We start from the raw sequence: 25,785 nt of genomic DNA on the forward strand, positions 1-25,785 counted from the left end.
GTTTGAATAATAAATCAAAAATAAATAATATTTTTTTATCGTGTCATAGTTAGTTCATTTGAAATGTTGTTGTGTCCACTGACATCATTATTGTTTTAAAATGTATTTAATATGTTTAATATCAAAAGTTTGGGTTTCCGTTTGACGCACCGTTATTTCAAATCAAAAACTGACCAAATACAAATTGAAAATTGAAAAAATAAGTAGACAATAGTGCGATTCAGCGACATAACAAAATTATTAAAAATAAATTAATGAATTAATTAAATTACTCATGCATAAATAAAAGCAAATGAGCAGAGGTCAAACAAACCAGGTCTAATCATGGAGTAAGGTAGATTTACTACTCTGGATCAGTACAGCTGGTTTTTGTGTTGACATACTTCAAAGATGTTTAATTCAGATTTAAATACTGTGAAAAGTGGTTTGTATTTTGTTAATCTGCATTTTTGGATTCATTATAATTTTTTTACCAAATTAAAAAAAAGAAAGAGTTTGGGTTTCCGTGTTACCAAAACCAGGAGCCAATCAGGTGAGAGCCCTCGGTGTGACAGTTGGCGTCCGCGCATGCGCAGAGCTCCTTCCTTTCTGGCAGCAACAACAACAGTCAGCGCAGACCAGCGGCTCCTCTTCACTCTCAGCGGCAGCATCACCGTCGTCCTCGCCGGCTCCGGCGGTGGCAGAGAGGATGGTCCAGCGGGAAAGCCACCGAGGCTGCGAGTGACAGCGATCAGGATGATGGCCCTCGACGTTCGCCGGCTCCCGAGTGTGCGACCAGTGACCGAGTGAAACGACCGTGTGAGTAAAACGGTGATTTCGGTGTTGTCCCCGCCGGAGGTAGTTGAGGCTAACGCGACGCGCTAACCTGACACGGGCGGTGTTGCTAGCTTCGGTACCCGCAGGAAGGTGGGCTTCTCCCGGGGTGGGAACGTTCTCCCACGGGCGCACAGGAGAAGCGGCGGCAACACCCGAGGTGAAGCGGGTTTTTTTTTTTATTTTTATGGGCAGCGCTTCGCCCAGCGGTGGCTGTCCAGCTGGTTTGCTCATTCACTGGCGCTGACAGTATGTGTTGAACAAAGGAGCTTTAACCCGAGGGGCCGCATGGACAGAAACACACAGAGAGAAGTCGGCTGCAGTTTGTTTTGTGCTCCATTTCACGCTGACACACTTCTTCGGGGATAACCACACGAGGTCTGACCTGGATGCTGAGCTCACACACGGTGACCCAGCTAATTAAATGCCGGGGTAAGTTGCGCTGTGGTTCATTAATGTGCCTCTCGCCGGACTCGGACTCTCCCACATAAGTTTGATGTCTCTTCTGACAACCTGACTTTGTCCCTCCAGCAGCAGCAGCAGCAGCAGCAGCTCGATCCACCCATACTGCTGGTTAAGCTGTTAATGTTTATCAGCTGACCGCAAGTTCTGATGTGAACAATGACAGCACAGTGGCTGGCTTTTGTCTCAGAGACATGCTGCACTCATAGTAATGCACTGTATTTATATGGTACCTTTAAAGCAACACAGTTACATGCTGCTTTACAAGGTAAAAGTGAAGACAACTGGAAACGATCGAAGGCAACCTGAAGATCACACAGTTTGAGAGCACAGACACAAAATGTTTGACTGTTACTGTAAAAACCAAATAGAATAAAACATTACAAAATTATTTAGATAGACTCTAAGTAAAAAATCTAAACTAACACTCAGTGTAGTGCATACATCCACCAAGGCCCAACAGTCCCCCTTGTGAAACATATTTAAATTCAATAGATCCAGATTTGTATTTGGATCTGCAGAGTTATCTGTCCAGTCGTTGCTTACAAATTAACAGACAGGGGTGAAATCATTCAATCATTACCTTCTTGGCAGAGGTAATGATTAAAGTAGTCAGTTATATCAAAACTAGATTAAAACCTGAGAAAGCACACCCTACAAAAACGTGTTTTTCAGAGTTATTTAAAAGATGGTATGGCGTTTGATTGACAGATCTCCTCGGGGAGATTGTTTCAGACAGCAGGTTCCCTGACAGAAAGGGCGGTGTCACCTTTGGTCCTCAGACAGGACTGTGGAATGACATGTGGCGTCTTGGCTCAGGTTATGACCGGGCACACATGGTATCAAAATAACTGAAATGTGCTTTCCAGAACAGACCAATGCGCTGATAGCACCAGAGTAGGGACTGTTGATTTGACTCTTGAGGCTTTGGAGCTGAAATGCTATGTTCTTGTTTGGATTTCTTTCAGTAAAGTCTGCGATCAATCATTGCTGTATCTGTAACCTATCTCAGAGCTGAGATGCTCATCAGTACAATATTATTATCTTAGTGTGACAGGCTCTCCCCATTGCAGGACTGCAACCAATGACTGTTTTCAACAATGTTTTAATTGTTTAAAATTTTATCTTTTTGTGATTTTGGTCATTGATGAAAAACTGCCAAACACTCCCAAGATCAATCTTCACAAAAGTGTGGAGTTGCTGTTTCTTTGTTCTTATATCACAGCAAACAGGAAATAGTTGTGTTTTAGAGCGCTTCCCAAACAGAACAAGATTTTCTCTTCTGCTTTAGGAAGTTGCGATGGCCATTTTTCACATTTTTCTGTTATTTCATGCACTAAATTAATTATTGAAAAGTAAATATTAGATTTATCTAAGTTACTATTTGCAGCCCTAGTCTGTTTTTGATTGGAAAACATTGAGGTAAAAGTGTGTTTGTTTCAGATTGTTTTCCTGACAAGTCGTTAATCCATTACTAATCTTTTGGTTGAACCCCAGTCACACTTAAATTACACCATAAATGTCCATATTTTTTGTAAGAGAATGTGTTGCGTGATCTTGTCATAACGTATATTGCTGTCTGCATTAGAAATAGGTGCCATGACTTTAGACTTTTTTACGCAGGAATCCTCAGACAAGATTTCCAGACAGGATTTAAGTGTTCAGTGCAAAGAGTTAAGTGGTTGTGAGAAATAAAATAACAAAAACCCAGTGGCTGTGGTTGAAAAGAATGTCCCCTTGTTGGGACTTTTCCACGAGCTTGTTGGAAAGTGTCATGAAAGTGAAGGAGACTTTATGAGGACTTACACTCGACAGCTGCGATGCTGAGAAAATCAGACTGTTCTCACACCGGGCCTCTTTTTAAACCAACTGTATTTATGATACATGTAAGATAAGTACAGTGACAAACTCAATACTGTAGGATAACAGTTCAAGTCCGGTTTCTTGTCCTAAACAGATTCACACCATCTAAGCCTGGACTTTTTAAACTGGATACATTTAATCATCATTTGCTTAAAGGAAACGAAAAGAAAATAGATGTTGAAAATTATAACAAACATGATTTAAACATTGGAATGATGTTAAATGAATAAAAAACATAAAACTCGAGTCATTAAAACAATAATTGAATTAATTAAGGAATTGTGCTGGAGGCCAGAGTAATGTGAGTATATGTCACTCATGACTTTTTCATATACATTTGTTAAATGGGGTTAGTGAAACGTTGATGCATCGTATTAATTAATAAGGTGACAATACTGTGAACAAGAAATTGCTCTTCAACATTACTCATTACTATATTAATGGATTTGAAGCTAAAGGAAATAATACAGGAAGAAGCGAAGCTCTTTTTCCTAGCATTTAGAGACCTGCCAGTCATTTCGCTCAGTGAGCAACTTTCCTAAGCACAAAATAATTATTGACGTTAGCCAACATGACACTAAATTGTCCTGCTGATCGTGGTCGCGCTTCATTCTCCGCTTCATCTTCATTAATGTTTATTTCGAGGTTTGAGTAGCATTACTGCAACCTAGTGGACTGGAGTTGCCACACACTATTCGTGGACTCATGTTCCATTCGGGGGGGAATCAAGTGCGATGTCTCGTGGTAAAATTTCTGGTTCAGTCTGGTGTTTGGCTTGAAACCAAACCGGTATGGACATTTTTAAACTGGCACAACACCAGTCCAGACTTCCTGTCCTTATTTGGTACGAGAGACAGAAAGAGAGGCAGAGATGCACAGAGGAGTGAAGTGAACTGGAAGTAAACCAGTGTGACCAAAACAGAGAAACAAGCAGACAGACTGACCTATTAACTATAGTAAACTCCCGTCAGCACCACCACCACCCCTCCAGATATACACAAACGCACACACAAGATCCAGTCCACTGCATCCATCACAGGAGCACAACTCACAAAATATTGGCTATTATTTGTCAGTGGTGGCAGCTACTGTGCGACCCGTATGTCTTCCTCTGTCAGTGTGTGTTTTCCCCTGTCTGTCACTGCATAGAAATGGGAGGCAGACGAGGGGAGGCAGCCAGCCGCGTTATTCAAATGTTCTCGAGCCCGGCCAGCCAGTGGCCAACTGTAGCCGGGGCTAAAAGAGGCTCTTTGTGAGGGCCAGACAGATGGCCATAGAATGAAGACTGTAATGATACTCTCAACGGCCCAATACACACACACACGCAGGCACATCCACTGACTCACCTCATTACAGGGTGTAATGGTGTGTGTGTGTGTTTAAAGACGGGACATATGTGCATGTATGTTTGTGCGTGTGAGAGAGAAGGAAAGACAGAGAGGTGGGAAGGAAACGAAGCAGAACACATTGATAAAGATGGCGATTATGGACAATACATGACAGGAGAGAGTGCGAGTTTGTGTGTTTGTTTAACACCTGTTTCTTTTTACTGCACTGTTTTCACTTTAGTGTCGCATTTGTTATTACCTCAGCCGAGGAGATTGTGTTTTTCACCCCTTTACGTTTGTTTGTTTGTTTTTCCGTGAGTAAGATTATGCAAAAGCTACTGTTTGGATTACCACTAAACCTGATGGTTGAGGTATGGGTCAAGTAGGAACTCATAACATTTTGGTTCAGATCTTTATCAGGGGGCGGATCCAGAATTTTGTCACTGTCTTTAACATGCAAGATAGGGTGTTTTTTTAGTTGTTGACATTTTCACCTATTTCTGGGGAATAATTAATGCGCTCGGGAGTGTTGTTTTGTGGTATAACTAATGCTTATCGTGTCATTTTAGTGAGTTAAATTCACAGGGAGATGATGAAAAGATGGTGATAACTTACAGGAGGTTTATAAGCTGTTGCTAGGCAGGTAAACTCAGCTGCAGCAACCATAGCTGTGATTCTTGTGATTCTTTGGTTTAGCACCTGGGAGGCAAAGTAAAACTGGTTTTGGCCCCGGTGTGTTAGTGCCGCACGGCTTCACACATTCACACTCGTATCTTCAGTGATACAGTATGTTTAAACTCTTAACTCAAACCCTTACTGAACTCACAGTGGCCAGCTGAGGTAATATTGACCATGCTTTTCATTGACTGACGACCAAATCGATGGCTTGGATACCATTAACTTTCCTCTCTGGCCTGCCGGCTGTATAATTATCTCTGTGTCTTTCTAGCTTCTTTCTTCTGTCCCTCTGTTCCCCCCCCCCCCCTCTATTTTTGGTAAGATAACATCCTTGCTGCAGCACATCAACTGATCGATGGATGGACTGATTGATTGAGCCTCTCTCTCTCCTTCCACCTCCCTCCCTGCTTCTCCAGCTCCAATCTTCTGTGTTGTTATTTTCATTTTTTCTCCTTTTTCATACCTTCATTTTTTCCCTCATTATTTCAATTCTTTCCTCTTCTCGTTTTTTTGCCTCTCCACCTTTCTTTTCCTCTAATCAATCTTACCCTCTCTCTCTCACTTGCAGGGCAGGATAACGCTGAACCATGTTGCTCTAAGTTGTCACCTGTGGTGAACGGGGGAGGAGGAAGAGGAGGAGGAGGGAGACGTAGGCAGGCAGGCAGGCAGGCAGACGGGCATCTGCCACAGCTCCCTTTAGGCGGCCTTTCGCAAGCTTGAAGCCATGGGCAACACAGCCACCAAGTTCCGCAAGGCCCTGGTGGGTGGCGACGAGGCCCTGGCCTGGCAGCTGTATGAGGGCAACCCTCAGTTCAGGGATGGCCTGGACCCAAACGCATCGTATGGAGAGCAGTACCAGCACAACACGGCCCTGCACTACGTCTGCCGCCACGCCATGACACGTCTGCTCAGGTAATACTCGTGGCTTTTTTCTTTTTTTTCTGGGTTTGGCTTTGTTGGAGAATTCAATTGAATCATTCTTGAGGCCCTGGTTTATAATGTTGTTATGCAGTTGTCTAATACAGTTACAAAGGCAGTGAGTCATATTAAATTGAATAATACTTAGCAGAATGTCAGCTTTCAGAGTCACCATTTTTGTAATTGGGTTTTTAGGGCAAATAAGGCAACTTGCTATAATGATGCACAAGAAGGCCGGTTGCTTATATTGTTACTGTAAATGATGTTCAAGGCAAAAATAGTTTATTAGTCACAGGGAACAGTGGCAGTTTCATCCATCACTTGTACTCTTTTACACCAATATTAACAGGTATACTATACGCAGTCTTTTTAAATGTGAGTAAATCTCAAAAGGCAATTGATTCCTGTCCCTTTGCCAGTAGCAGAGCTGTTTCTCCCCCCCATGAGTCATGTTAAACATCGCAAACACGCCCAAAACCATCGTTTCGGAAACCTGGCCCTCTTGCCAGTGCTGCATCTTGTACGAAATCGCTGTTGCACATAGTTTCCAAAATGTAAAAAAACAAGTACACAAAAATATTAATGGCCATTTACGCGCCAACAACCGGAAGTTCAATGCATGTGTCACTCTGGAAAAGGTGCACTGTCCAGAAATAAAATGTGGAGTAAGATGTGGGAACCCTTTGAAACAGAGCAGGTCAGACTAAAGAGTAATGACACACACACACACACACACGCACACAAACCAACATACTCTTCCTTGGAAAATGTCATGAGAGGAGCTATATAGGAGTGTAACATAACCGTAAAGAAAAGGGTCAATCTGAAAAACATATGGAGGGCAAGACATCAGTGTGTCGTTTTACCCCCTGCGGGGATAATTAAGCTGCTGGCCATGACCAAGACAGCTGATTCAGTGACTCAATAGCCGTCCTCACCTCCTCCTCCTCTCTGTTGCCCTTTCTTTCCATGATCAGAAGAGGAGGGGTGTGTCAGAGGAAGCTGTTTTGAAAAGGCCAGTCAATTATATGTGCATCTGCATGTGCGTACATGTGCGTATGTGTTCTGAGGAGGGAGAGAGGGCAACTGTGACTCCACATCTGCTTAATGTGACCAAGTCCGTGGATATAACGCAGTGAATCAATTGGTGTGCTATTTGTGTCCCTTCCCACTAACCTATAATGGGTCAGAGACGTGCTGAATGTAGCTCTCGGCCGCTGATAAGCATCAAGAGGAAATGCTCCTTTGTTCCAACTGCTCAATTGGACAGAGGCAGGCAGAGAGACGACGGAGAAATCTCAGACAAAATAAAGACTCACAAAGATCGTGCGTGGGCTGCTGGATGCAGAGTCTTGTTTTCCAGATTATTTTTAACATGTATCTGCCTCATGTTTATTTCTCTCTCTTCCAGTCGTCTCTGTGGGCTGGATTGGCTTGTAATCCCATGAGATGTGCAAATTGGGAAATAAGAAGTAGATCTATTACTGGGGGAAATGGGTGTAGTTCAGGAAGTGTTGTCCTTCCCCCACAAAAAGTGATTACACAGTATTAAAAACATGTAAATAGCAAAGTTATTAAATTGATTCTTCCCTGTACAGCTTCTTCTCCCCTTTTTTATTTTCCCTTAAAATGTTTTGTGTTTCTCCTCTGAGATTTCCTGCTATTGTCAAATCATTGCACCGTGTGAACAGTTTCAGTGCTCGACTGTTGCAGCACAACGTGACAACCCCTCGCCTGTTGTTTCTCGTAGACAGATATTAGCCATCCATCCTGAACAGGCAGCTTTGTGAGTGGGTCTGTGTGTGTGCGCGTGTGTTTGTGGGGTCGTAGGGGTTGTTCAGTTGTAGTTAAGTGATTATTGCTGTGAGGGTAAATTAGCGGTGGCTTGTGGTAGACAGGATAAGAAGGTCATGAGTGCAAGAGCAGGACAACGGTGGGAGAATAGGCTGAAGCGCGGCACAATGAGGCAACAATCAGACCCACTTTCATAAGTGGCCGCTGCTGATTCCAAATGTGATTTACAACATTTAGTAATGGATTCAACGAGTGGAAATCCAATGTCATCCTATTAGTTTTCCTTTTTTGTAGTAATTTGCATTTGTTCATGTTATAGAAACATTTTTTTCTCTGCATGTTAACATACAAAACTGCCATGACATAGAGTAAAACAAAGGAAAAGCACATTGTAGAGGAGGTGGGAAAATTAAATAAAGGATCGAATGGAAATAAAGGAAAAAGAGGAACTTGAAGGGGGAGAAACAGAATAGGTGGGGCCAAATTATAAAAAGTGGAAAAGCTAATTAGCAAATGGAGGTTTTGAAAGACAAAGAGCAGAGAGGAAACTGCAACCACAGCTGGGCTCCCAGTGCAACTGGCACATCCATCACCATCAGGGTGTGTTTGTGTGTATGTGTGTGTTCGAGTCCGCCAGCCAGCATGTCCATTATCTCAGAGATGTTAAACAGAAATAGTCAATATTCTGCCATCTTTCTTCTCTCTCTCTCCCCCCCCCCCCCCTCTCTGGCTTTCTTGCTCCCCACTGACATTCATCTCACAGTCCACCTCACTTTCATTATCCATCTTCTTCTTCCTCCTCCACATCGTTGTGTAGCTGTTTTTTAGACCTGCGTCGAACTCAGGATAATCTTCTGAAATTATGGGGAGGGGCCAGATGTGAGAACACAAATCTGCAGAATTTTTACAGAATACACTGCCAATATACAACAGACACAGAACAGAAAAAAAACTAAAGAAAATACTAACATCTCAGGATGAAAAAGAGGTGCTTTACACATAGAAGACGGAAATACAACAAGATGAAAGAGCGTTTAGTGATGAGAGCCAACGCTGGTGTCGATGTGCCGGGAAAAAAAAACATACGTTTTACGTCTCTTTACTTTTTTCCTCCACTTTGTCCAGCTTATCTTTGGTTCAACTACCCTTCTTTCTTGCCTGCATTTTGTAGGTCGTTCCTGTTCAGCAAAGAGGGGAACCCCAACAAGCGTAACGTGCACAATGAGACGTGCCTCCATGTGTTGTGCCAAGGGCCGCAGATCCTACTGCTGCCAGAGGGAGCGCTGTCACCACGACTGGCCCGGCCACAGAGGGACGAGCAGCGCCGTGCAGACTGCTTGCAGGTACAAACTCCAGCGTACACACTTGCGTGTTGCTTTGTAAAAAGTTGTATCGTATAACGTCATTGCTTTCATTCAAGTTGACATCCAAGTAATGTTGTGTGCGTGTATTTGTGGGTTTCCCCCGCTGTCAGATGATCCTCAGCTGGACCGGAGCCAGGCTGGAGGGAGGCCAGTACGAGAAAGCCAATGTCAATGCCACCGACAACCACCACAGCACCTGTCTGCACTACGCTGCGGCTGCAGGCATGAAGAGCTGTGTGGAGGTGAGCGAAAGTGCTCTGAAATTCAAACCCACATTAGGACGAGTAATCGTTTTCTGTGCGGCAGATCTGTCTCTGTTTTCTTTAGGATTGGATTTGGCAAAAGATTTTACAGCCAGTGAAGGAAGTAGGCTGAGCATTATGTCTGTCTTTGTGTTGTGAGCATCTGTTTTGTGTTACATTACTGTCAGACCCAAGTAGTGCTTCCTCGCTTGTTTTAGATTTTACAGCTTTTGAATTGGGGAGAAAATCTGCATCTTGAATTAAAAAACAATAAAGCTCGGTCTGGGGAAAAACAACCCACATAACCCCCTTTTTCACCATTAAAAAAAGTGAACAAGTTTCTTTTCCATTCTACGTTCTCTTCTTTCATTGTTTGTGCAACCTTTCATAAAGTGTGTGTTTACTCCTCTTTCTTCTTGTACACCTTTTTCACCCTCTTAACGTTTGGAGGGTTGTTGTATTGATTGTATATCGTTGCATTTGCTCACCTTCACTTTCTGTCTTTCCTGGCCTTGTCATGTTTCTTTTCTTCCCTCTTCTTAAAATGTTGCCTCCCCATCAATGTTTTCTGCCATCACATCTTTTTTTTACACTTTCTCTCTTCCCCTTCCCTTTTATTTTTCTCTAATGTCTTTTGTTCTCTCTCTCCTCTCCCTCCTTATCCCTTCCTCTAGCTGCTAATCCAGAGCGAGGCAGACCTTTTTGTGGAGGACGAGGACAAGCTGACGCCGTGTGACCACGCCGAGCGGCATCACCACACTGAGCTGGCCCTCAGCCTGGAGTCGCAGATGGTTTTTTCCTCCTCTACAGCTCAGCAGTCAAACACAAACGCACATGGTGAAACCAACCTGCTGCAATTCAAGGAGGTGAGACAACAGTTACGAGATCTGGAGGGGGAGTTTCCTGTTGGCGTGACTTTTATAATGAATGTGTTATTTCTATGCTTTTTAATCACAAATCTTAGTAAGTCAGCAACTTAATTTTGTTTTTATATATATTTTAGATATAAGCACCAAAGTAACACAACAACAAGCACACACACACAGAAGCGTAAGGAAGAAACATGAGAATAAAAAGCTACATGCAGGTACTTTCCACAGACCCACACTCAAGAGCTGCAATGATGAGACTTAGTAAAAATACTGAATATTTTCTGGTTCCAGCTTCTCAAATATGAGGATGTGGAGCTTGACTGTCGTTCCTGGTTGTTGGCGGCATTTCTAATATCATTTTGAAGTTTCGTAGACTAAATAATGACTCAATTAATCCAGAAAGTAAGCAACAGATTAAGAGATATGTCACCAAATCGTCAATAAACAACCATTTTGTTCTCATAAACTTCTCTCTTCATATGTCAAAACTGGTTCTTACAAATATAGTAACATGAGAACGCACACACCTCGTGTTTCTCATGGTCGTAGTTAAGCAGGGAGCACCAGCACATTTGTGGAGCAGTGGCTGATGCCAACTGATAGCAGTTTGATGTTTTCATCCTGCAGCCAAAACTATGCTAATATTTAAACTCTTTCCCACCATGACCTCCCCATGATCACTGACTCACATCCTGGCCCTTTTCATTTTTCTCATGTTTTCACTTTCACTATCAAAACACGAAACACATCTCATACTTCTCCTACTTTTCTTGTGTTTGTTTGGTATCTTTTTCTTCTCAACTGTTTTTTAGTTCTTCTCATAATTACCTTCCTTCTGACATAGTTTTTCTCCTCTCTCTTGCTCCTGTCCATTCAGCCTTACGAGGGACTCAAGCTTCAGGACCTGCGCAGGCTGAAGGACATGCTTATCGTGGAGACAGCAGACATGCTGCAAGCCCCCCTCTTCACCGCCGAGGCCCTGCTCCGAGCACATGGTGCGTTTGTCTTTTAGAGAAAGTTGATGTTCTTAAACCACTTCCCTAAACCACACACCACTGTGGTTTCAATATTTATAAAAAAAATCTTCCCTGTCTAAACTTGTGTGTAACGTCCTCCCTCTGCCAGACTGGGACAGAGAAAAGCTTCTGGAGGCCTGGATGTCAGACGCCGAGGGCTGCTGTCAGCGCTCTGGTGTGGCCATGCCCACCCCACCGCCGAGCGGCTACAACGCCTGGGACACCCTGCCCTCACCCCGCACCCCTAGGACCCCGCGCTCGCCCCTCACGCTCACCTTGACTTCTCCCACCGACAGCTGCCTCACACCTGGGGAGGAAGGCCTGGCTACGGTGAGACACAGAGTGATGTCAAATGGCTACATTTTTATGTGGCATCTATGTTACTCCTCAAAGATGTTTTTCATTTAGTTTATTATTTAGGGATTGTGGGGAAGGTTGTGGTGACAGGATTGTTAAAAATCATAGATACCATGTGGTTAGATCTCAGTCTCATAATCTCCCGTTTATTTGAATGGGAGCCATGTGTTATAGAATAGACTGAATAGACTGACGAGTGTAAAGACACCACAAACCTCTAATAAAAATCTTTCAGTCTAGTTAACGTTTAGACATAATGCCAAGCGTCTCACTTGTCTGATTACAGGAAGTTAATGTCTAATCTTAAAAGCACAAAAGAAGGTCATCGGTCATCTTTCCAGCAAATTCCTCTGTCTGCTCTTTGTTGTTGCGCATTACCGCCTGTTGTCTACTTTTTCCATTGAGGCAGGTTTAATTACACATCCAGTACTTTGTACACCCTCAGTTAATTTGTCTGCCTGCTAAACCTGGCTATGGTTTAACTCTCAAACTTTCAAGATGTTCAGACATCAAGCTGTTAGGCTGCTTCTACCAGAAAACTTGGAACATAAAGGACATGCGGGTGTATTTCAAGTAAAACATGGGATTATTTAGATGGAAATTACTTTATCCTGTCTCGCACTGTCGCAGTCTGTTTTATTTTCTCCTTCCCCTGTGAATAATGATGGAGGTGACATTGCAAAATGGAATATATATCATTTTTATAGGTGTTATTATGCCATTACATAATGTAAATCGTGTTATTTGTCTCTCTTGTCTCCCTGCAGTGTGGAATCTGTCTCTGCTCTATCTCAGTCTTTGAGGACCCAGTGGACATGTCCTGTGGACATGAGTTCTGCAGAGCCTGCTGGGAGGGGTACGGTCTTCTGTGTTTGTGTGCATGGGAATATTCCTGCGTCCTTCAGTGTGTTCCCGTACGTCTGCAGTTGCGTGCCGTTTTCTTAAATGTGTGTTTTTCTCTCAGGTTCCTCAACGTGAAGATTCAGGAGGGTGATGCACACAATATTTTCTGCCCGGCGTACGAGTGTTACCAGTTGGTGCCCGTGCATGTGATAGAGAGTGTGGTTTCCAGAGAGATGGACCAGCGGTACCTACAGTTCGACATTAAGGTAGAAACACAACCCCTTGCCCCTCGCCTAACTTCTTGCTACATATTTGTATGAAATTTGTTTTTTCTCCTTGCCCAATCACATCTGCTGTTGCGGTCCTTCCATTTGTCCTCCTTCACTTCTTTTGCATTATTCTGTTCGCTCTCTTTCCATTTTTCCCAGGCATTTGTGGAGAACAATCCTGCCATCCGCTGGTGTCCTGCAGCGCGTTGTGAGCGAGCAGTGAGGCTCACCCGGCCGGGCCCCGGGGACAGTGACCCTCACAGCTTCCCCCTTCTTCCCTCCCCAGCTGTCGATTGTGGCAAGGGTCACCTCTTCTGCTGGTACGCTTTATGATGCTGTTAAGAGCTGTAAACTAGGGATGTCACGAGAACCGATACTTCGGTACCATGTCGATGCCAAAATTCTAAAAACATAACGCAGTTTTTGCACTCGAGTATATAGGTGTGTGTGAGTGAGTGTTAGTACATTGCGTGTGCGAGCTCCTCTGTTTTCTGTCATTGAGCTGTACCTAATAACTGAAATCTCATAATGTTAAGTCTTTTCTTTTTATTTATTACTTGAAGGCTACATAGCCAATGTTTTTTTTGTTGTTGTTATTTGCATTGGTATCAAATTGGGTGGTATTCATGGTATTGGTATCGACTACAACAATTTTGGTTTTGTGACATCCCTACTGTATACACACGTTTCTCAGTTATGATGCCCACAAAGTCATCTCTTTATATAAACACTTAAAACATATATCAATGACAGTGTTACTGATGTGTCACTAAGCAAAGCCAGATATACGCCTCTCTTGTTCAAATATAAGTAAATATAATATGCCAGTCATCCACTTTATCCTTCTTCTCTATTTACAACTTCTCCTGTTTACAGGGAGTGCCTTGGCGAGGCCCACGAGCCATGTGACTGTCACATGTGGAGGAACTGGCTCCAGAAAGTCACAGAGATGAAGCCCGAGGAGTGTGAGTCTGTCCTTCTTATTGTTTGTCTTCCCAGGAGTTGTTCGTGTTGCCAGTGATCATTTGAGCTGTGTCTCAGTGAGCCAGCCCCACAGTTAACAGCAGCTGTCAGAGCTGCCTAACAGGATGTGTCTGATTTATATTTACAACATAATGGCAGGTGTTCAGGTCAGTGATATTTGCCAAATGTGTGGGTGTGTGCCGGAGGGTGTATCTGCAGGGCAGGTGTTGGACAATTGAGCTTTAGCGGAGCTGTGTGTGTGTTTGTGTGTACTGTCCACAGTGGCAGGTGTGAGCGAGGCCTATGAGGATGCTGCAAACTGTCTGTGGCTGTTGACCAACTCCAAACCATGTGCCAACTGCAAGTCGCCCATTCAGAAGAATGAGGGCTGCAATCATATGCAGTGTGCCAAGGTATATGCACTAAGCTCTTTGTCAGCTGCAAACATGTGTGAACATTTGTTTAGATAGTTCTGTTAACTAACTGTTAACATTTCCAATATTTTATCATTCTGTGCACCGTGTTTGGTTATGATTACTACAATATCTTCTCTCTCTCACTCTCTCTGTAGTGTAAGTATGATTTCTGTTGGATCTGTCTGGAGGAGTGGAAGAAGCACAGCTCGTCAACAGGAGGCTACTATCGCTGCACTCGCTATGAAGTCATCCAACAGCTAGAGGAGCAGTCCAAGGAGATGACTGTAGAGGTACACACACACACACACACACACACACACACACACACACACACACACACACACACACACACACACACACACACACACACACACACACACACACACACACACACACACACACACACACACACACACACACACACACACACACACACACACACACACACACACAGAATACACACTCAGATGATCACATAAATCCCTCACATGCACATGAAATATAATCAACGTACACATTTCCACCTGCAACATCTTTGCCATCCCCTGTCACATGATGAGGAACATGTTCATAACCCCGACAGCATTACATACACAAATAAGTTAATATGACCAACAGCATTTAAAGATTTAATATGGAACAATTCTTCATTAAAATGTCTAAAAAAACAAGAGACATGTGTTGTACTATTTGTTTTGTTGACTTGTCTACTCACATTATCCAAAATGTTTCCAACAATGTTCCAACCTGGAGAAATCCCCAATTGTATTCCAGGTAACGGGATGTTTCACTTTGGTCGCCTGTTAATTGCTTCATACCCGCCTTACCCGTGGCTTTGCCCGTCCCCCAAAAATAAATAACACACTGCTAACCAGTTGGCTGTTTTGTTCTTCTACTTGTTTGCATTGTATCACTTGATGAGTGTTAATGTGACTAAATGTAACAGGAATAAAACTGTGAAACATTACCTCATCCGCGCCTGAGTCACGTCAGGTCAATTTTTATCTGCAATGGTGGGGAAGACAACCACGACATCATCCAATAGGTCTTTTGTTATTGTTCCGATTGAGAGACCCCTAATGGCCGCAGTTAAATATTGTACATTTAATACTCTCACGTACTTACAAACCCTAACTTGATTTTGTTACAGGCAGAAAAGAAGCACAAAAGTTTTCAGGAGCTCGACCGTTTCATGCACTATTACACTCGCTTCAAGAACCATGAACACAGTTATAAGGTAACTCTCTCCACGCTCACATGCACAATTTTGTAATGGTTAAGAGCTGTTTGGAGTTTCTTAAGCACTTGTTAATGGACACCTCTGAATATCATGATCCTTGCATATCAGACGTCTCCTCTCTCTCCATTAGTTGGAGCAGAAGCTGCTGAAAACGGCGAAAGAGAAGATGGAGCAGCTGAGCAGAGCCTTCATTTGCCGTAAGCTTCTCCTACACTGACCTCATCCTGTGGTTGGGAAGAGCTGTGTCAGAATAAATGTAATCATTATTACATTGCTCTCCTCCTCGACGATGCATCCAGTCGTAATGATAAGTGTGCGTTTGTGTGGTTCTTTTCTGGTGCAGGTGAAGGCACTCCTCCAGACACGCGGTTCATCGAGGACGGTGTGTGCGAGCTGCTGAAGACGCGGCGCGTGCTGAAGTGCTCTTACCCATACGGCTTCTTCCTGCAGCCAGGCAGCACCCAGAAAGAGATATTTGAGCTCATGCAGGTGATCTAGAAAGACGCCTGTTGATTCGTTTTTGTACTTGTATGTTTTTTTGACATAGTAGATGACAGGTCAGGGTGTCAACAACATCTTTCTCATCTTCTGGGGATGGTTAATTTCCAAGAAAAATTAACAGAAGCTTGACAAGATGTTGAGATACTTTACTGGCATCTTTCGGAAAGTTACCAGCAATGTTTTAATGCATATTGGGTAAAAAGAAAATTTTCTCTTCAGATATTTTTGCCAGGGCAACTTCCTTTATGGCCATGTTTCAAAAGAGCGGTTTAATATGTAATGCAAATACCTTTTCTTTGCTTAAATGGAAGACATTGTCCCTTTTCAGACCGATCTGGAGATGGTGGTGGAGGATCTGGCGCAGAAGGTGAACCGGCCTTACCTGAGGACACCGTGCCATAAGATAATCAGTGCAGCCCGGCTGGTCCAGCAGAAGAGGCAGGAATTCCTGGCATCTGTGGCCCGTGGCGTGGCTCCCAACGACTCTCCTGAGCTTCCCCGCAGGAAGTGAGGACAAACATGATCATACATAAACAAAATGTGTTTTTTCTTTGCTCAGGTTAAGAAATTCACAGAAGAGAGGAATTTAGGAGACAAAGTAGGGTTATAAATACCTATAAGAAAAGTTTGTGTTTGCTTTTCTTTCAGCTACCCTGGAGGATCATGGGACTGGGAGTACCTGGGCTTTGCCTCTCCTGAGGTAAACGGAGAATCTCACACCACACACAAACACTGCCTTTACATTTTACTAAGATAATTCTACTTTCTAAAAAAAACATGCTGGTACAGTTGGTGACGTAATTCTTCATGAGGTCATATAATGCATCAATACGGCTGCGTCTGACTTATTTTGCGTATGTTTTAAGATGGGGAGTCGTCACTCTGTACTGGGAGCGGATCCAAGAGAGAGACAGTCACAGGTAACGCACTGTCATTTTCCTGGCATTTTGTGCATGTGCATGGACTGAATTCTGATTTGCAACACAGCTGCTTGGAGCTGCTTTAGTAGTAACCCACTTTGAATCCCTCTCTGCAGGATTATGCTGACATTCAGTACCGTCGTAGACACAGGCCGCGGCGCAGAGGAGACATGCTGAGTCTGCACAACCTCAGAAGCAACAGTAACACACCAGAGACCAGCAGGAGAAGTGACAACACAGGTCTGGAAAACGGATCGTTTCATGTTCTTATATAGACACATTTATTATTAAAAAGTGTATATATACTGCACAGGAAACATTTACACATGCATGGTACCATATACATCGGATTTTTTTACAGCAGTGTATTTGTGTGGACATGGCATCCCAGTCCAACTCCATTCCCTGCCTCATTTATAAATTCTGACTTGTCACTGCACCAGACAACCAGCTAATGGGATTTGAATTTATTACTCCATGAATCATGTCTGTCAAACGCACACAGGCATTAATGACTGGGATCAATTGGCGGTCAAGCCACAGAACAGTGGCGCTGTTTTAACGCAACATTTTCTGTTCCAGAAGCTCCAGAGAGGAGCGAGGGACGTAGGAGAGTGCTGGGCTCGCTGGATGAAGACGACCCGAACATCCTCCTGGCCATCCAGCTGTCGCTGCAGGATTCCCGCAGAGAGCGAGGCCTGGAGGGAGCGCTGGATGGGCGGCCGGAGCTGGAGCGTGCCCTGGACAGAGGACAGGAGAGGAGGTCGGGTCCGGTGGGAGACCTGGGAGAGGTTGCGTTGCACTCCCTCAACACTGACGGTCCTCTTGGAGCCAGGCGCTCGTCCTTCCCCGCCTCTCTCCTCGATCCTCCTCGGCCCCCTCACAGGACAGACTCCACCTCCCAGGCTCCCATGTCCATCCCCCTCCCGCCCCCGCCTCCCTCTCTCTGCGCAGAGCTGCTGGAGTTGGGAGACAGCCTTATGAAACTGGGGAACATAACCACTCCTTACGACCTAAACACACACACGCAGGAACAGCTCTGCTCGCACCACACATACAACCACAGCGTTCTCACTGCTCCCTACACCACTGAACCTGCTTACAGCGACTGCAGCCATAGACAAGACCATATCACCATCACAAACCCTCGCTATGACGGCAAAGATCAGAGTTACTGCCACTCCAGTGCTTATTTGGCTGACACTGAACACACTGCCTCCTGTGCACTAGAATGCTCCCAAATCCCAACACAAAACCCCGCCCTTCCTTGTGCATATAACCGGGAACACGCAGCCACCTACGACAGCACGCCGAAACCCGACAGCTCTTACAACCCCTGCCCAGAACACAGTAGCTCTTACACTCAGGAGCGGCCCGCTGCCTATGTTCTTGAGCGCCCATCCAAAACAGACCCCCAGGACCCTGCCCAGTTGTGCCTCCCGTCTCCAGAGCTTGAGCCGGAGCTGCTGCTTTCACCAGTGATCCCCCCGGGGGGCCCTTTCACCCCCAGCGATCCTCAGAGTCTGGAGGCCCTGGACCCCACAGCCAGTGCCCAGCTGCTGGACAACATCATGGCCTGGTTCAACAACAACATCAACCCGCAGAACAACCCCCAGAGCCTGGCCCTCATCCCCTCCCCGCCCACCACAGAGACCGAGTCCTCCCCTGACACACACACTGAGACTGACAGCCAGACCTCCAGGGGCGTGACCCCTGCCCCGATCTGGCAGCCCCTGGAGGGCGAGCCAGAAGCGGACGGAGAGTCGGTGAGTCCTTATTTTGGTGCTGGCGGGGCGGAGGCCCCGAAGGCATTGAGGCCGAGCACTCTGGAGCTGGAACACAGAGAGGCTGGAATGGAGGGTGTACATGAAGGGTGTGTGGCGGACCTGTCGCTGGACGAAGCGCGCACACACCCATGCTCACACTCCCAACGTGGAATCAGCCCCGCACACACTGCCCCTCCCACAGAGACAGACTTAGATCTCGTTCTTCAGCTGGAGGTGGACCAATCCCCTGAGGAGTGGGAGGAGCAAGTGCACCTGGTGTGATGGAGTAAAGAGAAAGTTGAATTAAATAGAGGAAGATAGAGATGAGAGAGTGATGAAAGTAAAAGAGGAAAGAAAATCATCATAGAGAGCGAAGCACTAATGGAAGAACACATTGGTCAGAGAGGCCTCACTGAAAGATGCTGGTCTTAGCAGGTTGAGTGTTTACTGTATGTAATATACTGTATCTAAAGAGGACATGAAGCCCTGCAGACTCTGTCCAGTAAAGATGATGTCATACGCAATTTGATTTATAATTATTATTATTTTTTAAGTGCTTTTGTCTGTTTTGAAAACAGACAAACTATTCTTTGAAACCGAGTGTTTAAAACAGACGTCAATGGAGAGCTACTGATATCACACATAAGACATAAAATGCTGCACATGTTTTTTTTAATTTCTTATTTTTATTTATTCCCCACCAACTGTATTTGTCTCCTCAGTTTGTTCAGGGTGAAGTCTTGGTGCTGCTGAAAATCCAAACTTGCCTTGTTAACACTCACACTTCATTCACTCACACACACACACACACACTGACCCGAACCACAAGCTTTTTCAGAGCCCCAAGAGCCAAAACACAGTGATACCTGTAACCTTGGAGCTTGTTAGCGTACTGTACAATCAGAGGGGCCTAATTCAGAGTTCTGGACCTTCACGCACACTGTGCCTGCTTTACGAGAGCCAACACACTACTGATCTTTGCTGTTCGGGAGGCCGCGCAAGAACCACGATACGCCCGTCTGCTTGGTGAACTTCACTCTGGTGCGACAGGCTTTATCTGTATGTTGTGATGGTGTCAATTCTTTTGTAATACTCAAGATGATCACAGAGGGTGAATTGTCTTGTCCCTCTGCACTGCAGGGTCAGGGGTCGCTCTGAGCTTCAGAGCAGCAGTAGGAATTCGTTGTCTTGCTCAAAAGAACCGCAGCATCATGGGTGCTTGTTTCCAGGGGGGGATTAATCGCCTTTATTTTTCCTGCTCGGTGCAGCATCCTGCTACTCATTCCACAAACTTTTGTCTTTATCAGAGAGGAGCTTTCATCCATATTAATATTTCAGTATTTTAGCTGCTTTGGCTCAGTTTTCAAAACACAAAATGCTTTATGGGTACACAATAAAAAGATTCTCATCAGTGTTGCATTTTTAAATATATCTATCCTATGTCCTTTAATGCTGTAAAACATTCACTAAATTTAGAACTATTAAAAAACATGTCGGAGAATAATTACATCAAAAAAATGTATCTATTAAACAATTCTGTTAAAATGTTAATACATATGAAGAAGTCTGGAGTCAGACTTAACACAACAGTTAACTGCATTCTTTCAATTTGTTTAATTTACACCAGAATGTTTCCAAACTCCTCCAAATTCCTGAGAAGCATCACATTAAACCACAACGTGTTCAAGGTTAGAATGTATGAGTTTGTTTTCACATTGAATCTGAGCTTTAGCAGCTAAAATGCTGTAAATAAAAATACTTCAAGTGTTTCTGACTGCAGACGGTTGCTGTTTCTCTCATATCTTTCCCACTACTGACAGCGAGTAGAGTGCTGTTGTTAGTTGGCAGATCCGTTGGGATTTTACTGTAATTTATCCATTTTTATTCCTTATGACGGAGATGAAATCTCTTCCAGTTGAGACCAGAGTCGTTGGGTCCGTGTGCCTTTTCGGTTGTTAATCGTATTTGTTTTATTTGTCTGTATTTATTCGTGTCATTACTTTTTAAAAGGAGTTGCTAATGAACGTAAATGGAGGACACACCACTCTGGCTGTTGCCACAAATACACTGAGGTTCTTGATGCACATTAGTATTGTTTGTCCTTTGCGCCCTGATTTATCTGACTCGACTTCATCCCCAGAGAGAACAGGTTCATGTTTCGACCAATTTATTTATTCAGAAATGTTTTTGAGGCTCTATTAATGAAATCATTGCTTAATTATTCACCTATTTGAGTTTCCACGATCATTAACAACCACTTTATCTGAATGTTGCTCAAGTCTAGTCGCCCTCTGATTACTTCTTCAAACGTGATGTAGAACTCTGACTCCTGGCTGGTCATTCAGACGTTATCTTTAAACATTATCGCCCCACATTGATGTTTACAAGAGAATTGAACACTGCCTTTTGTGTTGAGATATGATATGGTGCTTTGGGGACTGGGATGGTAATATTAATGGAGTGTTTTTAATTATAATCTGGTGGCATGAAAAAAAAAAAAAAAAATCAAATCCTGTCCAAGAGGAAAGAAATCTGACTTTTGTTGAAATTCCTCGCTCTACGTTACCCAGACACACGTGACATGCAATCATGGATGCATCACTTATAACTGATCATGTGCTTGAGGCTTGTTTTTAAGTGGGATCCTCCACAGAAAATAATGTTCTCCGCTCTGTGTGGAACATTAAGCTGTGAAGGTGCTGGAACAGGGCGTAGGTTCTGATGGAGACGTTTCATGAAGCCTCCAGAGACGTTGGTGTTGCCGCCGACGTCTCAGACTCTTTTCACTGCTCGATCAACGGGACTGATTTTCGGTTGCATGGTGCTACGGAGGAAGCACAGAGTCTGGGGTCTTTTTAATTTGCACACGCATGCTATTGATGCATTGCACTAATCCAGTGCTGACAGGCAAGATGTGGAGAACTGACAAGTGATGCTTTTATTATTATTATTATTATTATTATTATTATTATTATATTCTTTTTTTTGTTTTCCTTATTAGAGTTGGATTCATGGCCTCAGGGGAATGGTCCTGTGCCATTTTGTAATCCATATATAATTTGTCTATTTTAATGGTCCATTAATGAACAACATCAGACTTCAACAATGAAATAAAAAATGAAATTTGCACTCTCATTGATAATACTTGATACATTCCCAGTCGGTCCATGAGAGCGGTTTGATGTGTGGCCAAAAACTGTAAATGAAAGTGTCAGTGCAAAGTTAACTCTCAATAAAAAAGAACTGAAAGCGTGTCGCTACGAGTTCGGTGTCAAGTTGTCTGTTGCAGAAATCTGCAGAGGAAAGAAGAGGCTGCTTCAGATGTCGCTTCTTCTTCTTTCGCTGATCCACACGATCAATGGAGCATCTTATTCTGGACATGGACGACTTGTCTGCGCTGTGAGTCCGGTTCTACTTGACTCCGGTCATCAACAACATGTCAAACACGATCAAGTAAAGTTGTCTCATATTCTGTAAATTCATATTTATTCTGCAGTAGTAAAAACAGTTGGGTCAGTGGATTCGGGGTAATTTCAGGAGAAAAACTCACTGTTGGTCAGAGACAACATGATCATTATTTAAATAGTGAACCGTTGACTGTCAATTAACAGAAAATTCTATCTATAAAGAATTAATTCACGTCCCAGCTGTTGGACATTCCATCTAACAATGGTACTATGCCAATCAATTCCAAACAGGTCTTTAATTAATTTTATTAATAAATAACAAACCCCCAAAAATGTGTCTTTTGCTAACATCTGTCCTTTTAAAACAAACACTGCAGTGGAAAAATTTCTAACTTGAGTGATGTTATTGTAACGACATGTTACTGAATAACATTCTATGAAATATTAACATCCCAGCAGGTACAAACTGATTCAGGTGAGCCCTTATACAAAGTTTGATCATGTGTGTTTTCATAATATTTCTGCAGAGCTACAGGGTCTTTAATTATTGAAACAGGAAAAATATAGTTATGAATACAGTATAATAGTAGTTGTGAAGAAAGTGGTGGTGAAACTTCCTGACTCCACCAGTAGGCGGCGGTGTGGTCCGACCGATCTGACGTCACGCCTCCTCTTCCTCGTGTCGCGGTATTTACGTCACATCCCCGCGACGGAAACGTGAACAATACGACAGTGGCCCGAGTGTAAAAACTGAGCTGTAATTTTTTTTCTCATCGGTGGAGGATTCGTTGTCTCAGTCCGTCGCCATCATGAAACTCGTCAGGTACGTGGACATGGGGAGATTCCGTCTGTGCAGCTCCGGGGTTAAAAATGGAGAAAAGTGCCGAGACGCCGCGGGATGGATGCGGATGTTTGGAGTGAGGCGGGAAGCGGAATGAATGGAGGCTGGTCCCGGGCTCCTCTCCGCCGCTCCCCGCTGAGCTCCAGGCTCCAAATCAAACCCACTAATACAAACGCATAGTTACACGCATGCAGACACACACAGACTCACACATGCATTGTGCTTTTATTAAATATCGAGCCACTATCTTATCTCAGCAGTTATGTCTGCTAACTAGCTTAAATTAGCATCGACACGAAGCGTTAAATCACTTGTAGGCCGCGTCTCCTGTTGGCTTTAAACTTAACTTAAACTTTAATGAGCTTGTTGTTATTTATTAATGTGACTTCTTAAAGAAGTTGTAGCTCTTTGTTTATATTAAATGTAGGCCCCGCTTCGCCTGTGTGCGCCATTGTTTTGGTGCTGTTAGCTCCACGGCTAACGGCTAACACTAGCTGCCCTCAGGTTACACTCCATGGAGTTGAGAACAGAGTTGTGTTGTGTTCTCACTCGATGATTCCTCCCGCAGGTTTTTGATGAAACTCAGCCATGAGACAGTCACTATCGAACTGAAGAATGGAACCCAGGTCCACGGCACCATCACAGGTGAGAGGAGCTTTCTGAAGCACGAAGATGTGTTGGTCTTTGCAAAGTTTATTTGCAGAGTTGGGGCGTGATCTTTTTTTTTTATGATATTAATATGCAATAGCTTAATGTTAAGCATGCAAACAATTATCCTGCTGACGTAGTTGTAATGCTCATGTTGTGATTAGATTTAATGGGATAGTTCATCCCAAAATGACAATTATCATTATCAACTCACGACTATGCCAATGGAGGGGGGGGTGGAGTGTTTGAGTCCACAAAACACTTTTGGTGTTTCAGGGGTAAACATCGTTGCAGCCAAATCCAATACAATTGATTCAAAAACACAAAATGCCTCCATACTGCTCCTGTGGTGTCTAAGTGTCTGTAAGCCCTGACACTCAAATTCTACCTGAAACGAGGTCATTTACACCATGTTTAACCTAAATGTCCTCTGATATCCTCCTGAGGAGCTGCGTTCGTGCTTGGATCACAGTGGACACACGCTAAAAGCGTCATGTAAATGTCCTCGTTTCAAGTCAAATTTGAATGCCGAGAAGATAAATATGAATTCAGCAGGTCTTTATGAAGCTGATTTGATGTATATCGCTATATATATATATATATATTGATATTGATATCGACTGATAAGAAAACAATTATCGTGATACGGTTTTTCCCCATCGCCCAAACCTGCTATCCCTTTAAAACTGCTTTAAGGCAAACACGGGTAATGAAATGCAGCTCAGTTACTCTGCAGAGTCCCCGCTGGTTAAACCATGTTCACAACTTTCCTACGTTCATTCATAATGTGAGTCACTATAGCTGAACTCATACTTTTTCTCATTATTGATTTATCTGTCCCCTCCCTGAGAGAACCTGGCTCATATCTAACTGAATTTTCAATAGTCAGTGGGACATAAAGAGATGAATATACTATATACTCAGATAATGAGTCTATACAATGTGAAATCACTATCCGGATCTAAAAAAAAAAAAAAAAACATTAAAAAAAGTTTGACTCTGTCCCAAAATACCATTTAAAACCCTTGTTTCCAGCTTACATTCATATTATGCATTTGTAATGTTTCATGTTATCTTTAACAGCTGACTTCAGTGACTCACCAGAGCACATAACTAGAGTTGATCAAGTTTGACTAGTTTGCTTTCACTTGTGTGTGTTTTACTCATGAAGCTCAACTGTGTGTTTGCATTAGTGCAATAACACGATTGGCTTGATGTGTTTCCTGCTTTTGCTGTTGTAAAGCAGATGATGGTATTTTGGGAAGAGAGGCGGGATATGTGTCATACAACCACAATCTGGTGTTTTAAACTTTTTGTTTTTAAGATTCTTTGATTGATTTGGCTCCCCGTTCATGTCTCCAGTCAACCGGAGTAGTAGACAGTAGTAATTTTATTACTTGTCATTGTACAGCTACTTTATGATCAAAGGATTTGTGTGAATGCAAATAACATGTCACATGTTTGTTCATCTTCACATGTTTGACCCTCTTCTATTTCTCATTCAGGTGTCGACGTTAGCATGAACACTCACCTGAAGGCTGTGAAAATGACTCTGAAAAACAGGGAGCCCACTCAGCTCGAGTCTCTTAGTATCCGTGGCAACAACATTCGCTACTTCATCCTGCCTGACAGTCTTCCACTGGACACCTTGCTGGTCGACATCGAGCCAAAGGTCAAGTCCAAGAAGAGGGAAGCCGGTGAGTGTGGCAGAAACGACACAGGCCAACAAAAACATGAGAAGAACACACCATCAATGGTGTTTTTGTATTTAGTGAAACGCTTTGTGTTTGTTAGTTTAGAGAATCATTGGCCCTGGTATCTAGTTTTTCGTTGTTGTGGTCTAAACGTTGACTGGTCCACATCTATATTTTATTTGATATGCTGGAGAAAGTTTGATAGGTGTGCTGACTGTTACTGGCTTGTCTTTTAGTGGCTGGCCGTGGACGAGGCAGAGGACGAGGCCGCGGCAGAGGAAGGGGACGAGGCCGAGGCGGTCCAAGGAGATGAGCACCAGGCTGTACAGTTGCTTCTCACCTCCCAGCTGTTTGTACAGGATCTTTTTTCTCAGAGGAAACCTTTTTTGAATTTCAGTGTCTTTTCTTTATTTTTCCTTTTTGTATATTAAAAGTGCTTCATATGAAGAGGATCAACTGGACTTTGGGCGTTATTACAGCATTGTTGACTGGGTGTTTTGTTATCCAGTCAGATACTTTTGTTTTCTAATCGTTTTCATTACATTTAATAAAGTGTCTTTGAATAGAAAT

At 43.5% G+C, this 25,785-nt stretch overlaps 2 protein-coding genes across 3 annotated transcripts; both read left to right on the forward strand.

Moving 5' to 3' along the window:
* The first annotated feature begins 569 nt into the window (after nt 1-569).
* Nucleotides 570-21,888, forward strand: LOC117770158 (ankyrin repeat and IBR domain-containing protein 1-like). Of its 2 annotated transcripts, none has more exons than XM_034599248.1 (21): nt 570-1,245; nt 5,713-6,056; nt 9,028-9,199; nt 9,331-9,462; nt 10,137-10,328; nt 11,212-11,329; nt 11,460-11,680; nt 12,475-12,563; nt 12,672-12,816; nt 12,979-13,139; nt 13,696-13,784; nt 14,065-14,195; nt 14,354-14,488; nt 15,349-15,435; nt 15,569-15,635; nt 15,782-15,927; nt 16,268-16,446; nt 16,588-16,639; nt 16,806-16,859; nt 16,976-17,099; nt 17,442-21,888. In XM_034599248.1, the coding sequence occupies exons 2-21, from the start codon at nt 5,869-5,871 to the stop codon at nt 18,905-18,907; spliced, it is 3,948 nt and encodes a 1,315-aa protein (XP_034455139.1). In that variant the 5' UTR covers nt 570-1,245; nt 5,713-5,868; the 3' UTR covers nt 18,908-21,888. The 2 variants fall into 2 exon arrangements, with proteins under 2 accessions (XP_034455139.1, XP_034455137.1); XM_034599246.1 differs by having other exon boundaries at nt 570-798.
* Nucleotides 21,889-22,701: 813 nt separating this feature from the next.
* snrpd1 (small nuclear ribonucleoprotein D1 polypeptide) lies at nt 22,702-25,784 on the forward strand. Its single transcript, XM_034599258.1, has 4 exons — nt 22,702-22,855; nt 23,442-23,518; nt 25,027-25,218; nt 25,452-25,784. The coding sequence occupies exons 1-4, from the start codon at nt 22,842-22,844 to the stop codon at nt 25,526-25,528; spliced, it is 360 nt and encodes a 119-aa protein (XP_034455149.1). The 5' UTR covers nt 22,702-22,841; the 3' UTR covers nt 25,529-25,784.
* Nucleotide 25,785: the final 1 nt, after the last annotated feature.

Source organism: Hippoglossus hippoglossus, chromosome 11, assembly GCF_009819705.1.
Source record: "Hippoglossus hippoglossus isolate fHipHip1 chromosome 11, fHipHip1.pri, whole genome shotgun sequence".
In the NCBI taxonomy this organism is placed as follows: Eukaryota; Metazoa; Chordata; class Actinopteri; order Pleuronectiformes; family Pleuronectidae; genus Hippoglossus; species Hippoglossus hippoglossus.

What these genes read in the sequence shown, in the direction of transcription:
- LOC117770158 (XM_034599248.1), top strand. Translation starts at nt 5,869, where the DNA reads ATGGGCAACACAGCCACCAAGTTCCGCAAGGCCCTGGTGGGTGGCGAC. An exon ending in TGCAGAGCCTGCTGGGAGGG is followed by an intron (nt 12,564 to 12,671) that starts GTACGGTCTTCT and finishes TTTTTCTCTCAG; the next exon opens with GTTCCTCAACGTGAAGATTC. An exon ending in CAAGAGAGAGACAGTCACAG is followed by an intron (nt 16,860 to 16,975) that starts GTAACGCACTGT and finishes CCCTCTCTGCAG; the next exon opens with GATTATGCTGACATTCAGTA.
- snrpd1 (XM_034599258.1), top strand. An exon ending in GGTCCACGGCACCATCACAG is followed by an intron (nt 23,519 to 25,026) that starts GTGAGAGGAGCT and finishes TTTCTCATTCAG; the next exon opens with GTGTCGACGTTAGCATGAAC. An exon ending in GTCCAAGAAGAGGGAAGCCG is followed by an intron (nt 25,219 to 25,451) that starts GTGAGTGTGGCA and finishes CTTGTCTTTTAG; the next exon opens with TGGCTGGCCGTGGACGAGGC.